The sequence below is a fragment of the Sceloporus occidentalis genome, unplaced genomic scaffold (genome assembly GCF_023333645.1).
Source record: "Sceloporus occidentalis isolate IW3139 unplaced genomic scaffold, rSceOcc1.0.p SCAF_57, whole genome shotgun sequence".
NCBI lineage: Eukaryota > Metazoa > Chordata > Lepidosauria > Squamata > Phrynosomatidae > Sceloporus > Sceloporus occidentalis.
Window position 1 is genome coordinate 2,596,637 of NW_028317037.1, and position 7,550 is coordinate 2,604,186.

Consider the following 7,550-nt stretch of genomic DNA (forward strand, 5'->3'; position numbering starts at 1 on the left):
TCAGTTCATGTACATTCACTTGATTTTAAAACCTCCCAAAGGAGCTACTTTTGGCGTCGTTTGGGGGACAATCGTCATCTTAGTGGCCCTCCTATTAGAGACCCCTCCTCTTTTGACTCAAATCCTTTATGAGGACAAAAACCCCTTTGTTAGGAAGCGAACACCAAATATCTCTGGAAGGCTCTATATCTGTGAGGTTTGGAATCCTCTGATCAATGGCCCACATCCAAACGTATACCAAAAGTAGGAAGTCTATTGTGAGAGCATTGCAGTAGTGATCTGTAACACTTTTTTGCAGAGTCTGAGGCTTCAGAGGAAAATGTACACTTTTAAAATTATTATTATTATTATTAACCTTTATTTATAAAGCGCTGTAAATTTACACAGCGTTGTACATACAAAAACACCCCCTCCTTTCTCCCCTCTGCTAGTTCCCCACCCCAGACACACTTAGCCAGGTCCCCATCACAACCCAGCCTCACTCAAGGCATTTGCAACATTGCCAGCTACTTGTCTAAAACAACACTCCAAAGCAGTTAATGGGGCCCCACTTAGAAACTAATACCACTTTAATATTCTACCCATATACTCTCCACCCCCCACCCCCCCCAACATCCTAACTAACAGAACAATATAGGTCAGATATCTCAAAACATACATGAAGTGATTATATAGGAACTGAATATATACAGCATTATAACTGATCTCAATAACAGGTTCTGACAATATCTCCCAAGGCCCCCTCCCTCCAGGACCCCCTTCCACTCTTCCCTCAGTCTCTCTCTCTCTCCTCTGAAGGCCTCAAACTGCCAACTGCCAAGCGCTCAGGCAGAGGCAGCCATTTTGTGTTCTGGGGGCCATTTTGTGCTGTTGGTGACTATGGAGAATGTTCCAGAACCTTCTCTGAGGCCCCAGTTGAATAGAGGCTTCTCTTTCTCTCCTGAGGCTCCAGAGAGAGAAGGAGGCCAGGCTCCTTGGGCCAAATGGAAGGAAGTGTGTCTCTTTGTGTGTCTAGTCCTCTCCTTTCTTGGGAGTCTCTGTGGTGTCATGAGATTTTTTTTTGGGGGGGGGGGAAATCCCAGAGAATCAAAGGGACCCTGTGACCATGGAACCTCAGAGTATGATCAAGATTACAAGGTTGTTTTTGAGGAAGGAGAGGGAAACTAGGAGAGGTTACAGCCTTTTGCTTTTGCCTGAGCCTCTGGGAAGGGCCCCTTCTCCTTTCTCCTCTGCTGTCTTCATGACATGACTCAGAGATTTAGGTGGAGTCTCCCTCTTTGGAGGTCTTGAAGCAGAGGCTGGATGGCCCTCTGTCGGGTATGCTTTGATTGAAAGTCCCTGCATGGCAGAATGGGGTTGGACTGGATGGCCCTCTGTCGGGTATGCTTTGATTGAAAGTCCCTGCATGGCAGAATGGGGTTGGACTGGATGGCCCTTGCGGTTTCTTCCAATGCTATGATTCTGTGATCAAAAGTGTTAAAAATCAAACAGGAGAAAGGCATTACTGTTGTGCATTTTGGATGTTATTGTTTACAGTGTGGCCAAAACCCCTTCTCCTGGATATGCTTTCTAGATTTCAGGATACTATATATTTTTTAACTTTGGTGCTAAAAGAAAAAAAAAAACCATATAAGACCAACAACAATAACACAGATACAATTAAGAGACTTGACAAATACAAATATTCACAAGCAACAAAACTTGTGAAACATACTAAGGTGGGGTACAGGTTGTCAGAAAGAGGCATGTACCCGGCGCTATTCTTTGCTCTGCAGAAGCGCCGCAACAACCAAATTAAGCAGTGCTGTTGCGGAGCAAAAAAGGAGTGCACGGAAGCGGCTCCTTTTTGCGGCACACTTCTACCACCCCAAAGCGCCAGTGATGGCATGGGTATGTTGCAGTTGCGCCGCCCCGTTTGGAGGTGGCACATCAGCAATATCACCGTTATGCGCCATGTCTGGTGGGTGCGCTGCAGCTGTGGGACCCTCGTCACTTGCGAGGGTTGCCAGCTGTGTGGACACTCCGCCAACCAGGCAACCCTCGCACATGTCGAGGGTGCCTCAAAGGCTTCTAAAGGCTTCTAAAAACAGATCAAAGCGACTAAGAGTAAAAGCACTGGTAAAACACAATAACAACTTGTCATTGTTGTGTCCAAAACCCTCCCAATTCCTCCCATCCACAATAAAATATAATTAAATTCTTAAACAATTATTAAAACAATTATTAAAATAAGGCAGAAGCAGTTAGAGTAGTTGTTGAACAATTCAATTAATAAGAGATTGCTGGAATGCTAATCTCGAAAGAGATATGTCTTGATGAGCTTTTTAAAGCCTTAAAGACTGGTGATATATCGGATCTCTTCTGGAGGCTGTTCCATAACTTGGGAGAAGGTCCTTTGTGTAACTGCAGAGAGCCTTGTTATTGCTGGCTGCAGTAAGTTTTTACTAGAGGACCTCAAAGTGTGGGGCAGATTGTATGGGAGAAGGCGATCCCGTAAGTAAGATGGACCCAAGCCATGAAGGGCTTTAAAGGTTATAACCAAGACCTTGTACTGTCCCAGGAAATTAATGAGCAGCCATTATAGGTCTGATATGGACACCTCTAGATATTCCAGTGACCACTCTGGCTGCCATATTTTGGATTAGTTGGAGTTTCCGTACTAAGTGCAAGGATAGCCCTATGTAGAGCTCATTGCGGAAGTCAAGGCATGAGGTTACCAGCGCATGCATCATAGTTTTCATGTCCTCAGGTTCCAGGAAGAGACGCAGTTGGCGTATCAGCCAAAGCTGATAACAGGCACTCCTTGCTGTCACATCTATCTGAGCTGACATCTGGAGCGACAGATTCAGGAGCACCCCCAAACACAGTCCTTTAGGGGAAGTGCAACCGCTTCCAGGACCAGTTGGCAAACCTCCATACCTGGATTAGGACCTCCAACAATCAGCACCTCCGTTTAATCTGGATGCAGTTTCAGTCTGTTTTTCCTCATCCAGCCCATTACTGCCCCAAGACATTCATTCAGAGGGGAGATGCCTTCCTTAGTTGACGCTGAGATATATCTTGGTGTCATGAGGATACTGATAGCATCCCGCCCCATGCCTCTGGATGATCTCTCGCAGCGGTTTCATGTAGATTTTAAACAGCATTAAAAAAAAGCATCCTTAAAGTTGTGCATAGATGGTACCTCACACCATGACAACTTGCAGGCCTTACTAAGAGCCCCATCTGATGCTGTTGGAGAGGATGTAATAATAGAGGTACCTTCCTGCACATGTGGTCCGATTGTCCAAGTGTATTTGCATTTTGGCATTCAGTAGTTAACTTAGTTTAAGAAATCAGTGATCAAAAGATTGTCACTTCTCCAGAACTTTTATTGCTTTCAGTGTTTATTAATGAAAACAAGACATTACACAATAAAGATATTGTTGCATTTTTGTTGGCATTGGCCAGGATTAAAATTGCCAGGGCTTGGAAAACTGGAAAGGTCAATATGACTGATTGGTGGTCTCGATTTTGGGATTTTTGGTTTATGGAAAAGCTCGCTGATCAATCTAGAAGGTTGCGGGGTGACTCTTCCTCTGCCTTTTGAAGAACGATGGCCCCACTTATATCTGATCTCAACCACATTGGAGCAGAAGTGGGCCTTCCTTTGTAATAGGATTCCCTTTCGAGGACTGAACTGGTGCAAAGAAGGTATCTCTGTCTTCTGAGTCCATCCCTGTTTTTATGTCATGTTGCCCTTTTACATCCCATGTGACCTTGAATTTTTGAAGTTGGTTTTTAAGGTTTAAGAAAAAACAGCATTAGTGACAGGACGACGCCCCGAGGAACGCCAGATTTATGCTCCCTTTTAGAGGAGCAACTGTCTCCAAGCATCTCCATCTGGAATCTGCCTGAGAGATAGGACCAGAACCACTGCAACGCATTGCCCTTGATCCCCAATTCTCTCAGGCTTTCCATAAGGATGCCATGGTTGATGGTATTGAAGGCCTCTGTGAGATCCAAAAGCATCAACAGGGTCACACTTCACATGTCGATGCTCAAGCAAAGATCATCTACTAAGGCGGCCATAACAGTTTCGACTCCGTATCCCACCCTGAAGCCAGTTTGAAATGGGTCCAGATAATCCGTATCATCCAAGACCGCTTGGAGTTGAAGAGCAACTGCCCTCTCAATCATGTTGTTTAGAAATAGAAGATGGGAGACCGGTCTGTAATTGTTCATCTCCAAGGGATCTAGGGAGGGCTTTTCCATAAACAGCCGTAACACTGCTTCTTTTAAGCAAGATGGAAAATAGCCCTCCCTAAGAGATGCATCTATGATATATCTCAGGTGAGTCCTAAGTGCATCTTCTCCTTGGAGGACCAGCCATGAAGGGCAAGGATCCAGAGGGAAAGTTGTCTTCTTCTCATTTCCAGGGAGCGTGACCACCTCCTTAGTACTCACAGATTCAAATTGATCCAGTATGATCTCTTTCACAGAGTCACTGGGCACCTGACCTATGGCCTCTGCAATAATGCTGGCATCCAAGTCAGGTCTTAGCATTTAAAGCAGGGGTCCTCAAACTCCAGCCCTCCAGATGTTTTGGACTTCAGCTCCCAGAATCTCAGATCATTGGCCAAGTTGTCAGGGAGGGCATTATGAGGTAGGAAGGAAATTTGCATGTGGATGGTGATTGACTGAGAGACAAAGAGGAAGGAGGAGCCTTTGTAGGGCTCTGTAAGTTTATTCAGATTGACTGTAGACTACTGAGGTAGGAAGGAAATTTGCATGTGGATGGTGATTGGCTGAGGCTTCTGGGAGATGAATTCCAAAACCCCCTCCCCTCCATGGCCATGCCTCTCTCCAATGGTCCCCACGGTGTCTATTCTCATAATAACCCCCCAAGTACCTGGGACCCAAGGAATCCTCCTAGTAGGGGGCAGGGAACGAAAGAGGGAGAGAAGACCTGGCAGGCCCCCTGCCTTTCTTTGGGAGAAGAAGAGGGGTTTCCTTCCTTCTTATAACCCCCCAAGGGGCCCCCAGAAGACCCTCCAACCATTCCTCTGAATGAACAAGGGCTCTCCCCACTTCCCTCCCTCCCTAAGAACAGACTGTGAGGGCAGCCATGGCTTCAGTGGCTGAGACTGTGCATACATAGATGCCCCCAAAGGCCCCTCCTCAGCATTCGCAGGGATTGCCAAGGCCTAGATGCTGCTGCTTATTCTGCTGGAGGCCTTTGCAGGAAAGGAAGGTATGCGCCAGGGGTTCAGCAGCCTCCCCTTCCTTCCCTCATTTCTTCCTTTGAGGAGATCGCAATGGAGGCCAAGGTGCAGAGCTGGACTCAGGAGGGAAAGCCAGGAAAGGAAGGCATTAGTTTTGAAATATAGCTGTCTCTATGTATCCTGTATGTTTGTGTGTTTCTGTGCACGTATGTGTGTGTGTGCCCCTTCTGTTCTTATGGCTGGGAATGGAGCTGAGGACTGAGGAGAGAAAAAAGGGTCAGTTTGGGCAAATTCAGAACTTCTGTGCATCAAAGAGTCCAGTGTGTTGAAATAGCAAAGAACTTTATTGAGAACACACAGAAACCCAGTGTTTAAGCCAGAACTGCCCAGTCCAATCCATACAATACACTAAAACCCCAAACGTTCAACATCACCCTCTTCCAAACCTAGCCTCATCCCCAATTCCCACAGTCTATGCCCCACAGGTAAAAAGGCCCCCTTTACCATTCCCACAAACTAGCCCTTTCTGTTACTACCCCAAAATTTTATTCAGACAACATCTCACACTTTGCAATCCCATAACTATTCTATCCAGCTGCAAAAAATCCCACCCCTCATCTACCTAATCTATACCACAATCCACAATCCACGACAAATATACAACCCAAAGCAATTACCTATACTATTGCCAATTAAAAACTAAACTTAACAAAATATGACTTTAAAACATAAACAGACATATGGACAGACAAAGCTAATAAACAAAATCATAAGGGCCTTTTCTTATTACCACAGGATTAAAAATATATTCTTAGTACTCCTTCTTGACAAATATAATGTTAGTTCATTACTGGGATTTCTGTAGCTTCTCTCCTGTGTGGCCTCTCTCATGTTTCACTTGGGCTGACTTGTCAGAAAAACCTTTCCCACAATGCTGGCATTTGTATGGCTTCTCTCCTGTGTGGATTCTCTGATGTCTCACTAGGTGTGACTTTGAAGAAAAACATTTCCCACAATGCTGGCATTTGTATGGCTTCTCTCCTGTGTGGATTCTCTGATGTTTCACTAGGTCTGACTTAGAAGAAAAACATTTCACACAATGCTGGCATTTGTATGGCTTCTCTCCTGTGTGGACTCTATGATGTTTCACTAGGTCTGACTTAGAAGAAAAACATTTCTCACAATGCTGGCATTTGTATGGCTTCTCTCCTGTGTGGATTCTCTGATGTTTCACTAGGTCTGACTTAGAAGAAAAACATTTCACACAATGCTGGCATTTGTATGGCTTCTCTCCTGTGTGGACTCTATGATGTATCACTAGGTCTGACTTAGAAGAAAAACATTTCACACAATGCTGGCATTTGTATGGCTTCTCTCCTGTGTGGACTCTCTGATGTGTCACTAGGTGTGCCATTGAAGAAAAACATTTCACACAATGCTGGCATTTGTGTGGCTTCTCTCCTGTGTGGACTCTCTGATGTGTCTCTAGGTGCGCCTTTGAAGAAAAACATTTCACACAATGCTGGCATTTGTATGGCTTCTCTCCTGTGTGGACTCTCTGATGTGTCACTAGGTTTGACTTTGAAGAAAAACATTTCACACAATGCCGGCATTTGTATGGCTTCTCTCCTGTGTGGACTCTCTGATGCATGTCAAGCATTGACTTGTAAGGAAAACATTTTCCACAATGCTGGCATTTATGTGACTTCTTTCCTGTGTGGACTCTCTCATGACTCAAATGTTTTTCTGTAAAGAAAGACAATGACAGATGAGACTGAAAATCAGAGTTAAGAGAGGAGGGTGTTACCCCATGATTTGCCCTCATTAACCCGTCCTTATTAGAGATTAAAGTAAGAAAGTTTAAGTGAGTAACCCAAGCATGACCCTGCTACTTATGTCCCTAAATCCATGGTATGATTGAATCCTTACGTATAGGAGCTAGCAAAGAATAGGGACTGCCTTGAGGGAATCAGTGGAAGCAGGTAGTCAAAGGACTGTTGAAAAAAATATTCCATTAACCATGTGCAAAAATATTTTGATTGACAGGTGAAATCATATCCTGTGAGACTCCCATAGAGTCCTGAGTCAGAGCCCAAGGCATGATGGAAGCTAACTGCAGAGGTCATTTCATGCTGTTTGGCACCAGGAGATGACTCACAACCAATATAGTATGCAGCTCACATGCAGATTGGTGTGGATTGGATTGGAGTTCTGTGTACAAGAGATGGTGAAGTTGATGGAAGTCGGAGAGGAGAGCTTGCAAATAGTTGTATCATTTTGCAACTCAAGAGAGAGAACCTCCAAGGATTTTGATGAAATCAACTGTGTCTGTCACTTATTTTTCAC

General features: G+C 44.7%; 1 protein-coding gene across 1 annotated transcript; it reads right to left on the reverse strand.

Moving 5' to 3' along the window:
- Positions 1 to 5,821: 5,821 nt before the first annotated feature.
- LOC149287703 (uncharacterized) lies at positions 5,822 to 7,029 on the reverse strand. Its single transcript, XM_089492562.1, has one exon. It carries the CDS (start codon positions 7,027 to 7,029, stop codon positions 6,052 to 6,054), a length of 978 nt encoding a protein of 325 aa, XP_089348688.1. The 3' UTR covers positions 5,822 to 6,051.
- Positions 7,030 to 7,550: the final 521 nt, after the last annotated feature.

Coding starts and splice junctions, on each gene's coding strand:
- LOC149287703 (XM_089492562.1), bottom strand. CDS start 7,029: ATGAGGGCAAATCATGGGGTAACACCCTCCTCTCTTAACTCTGATTTT.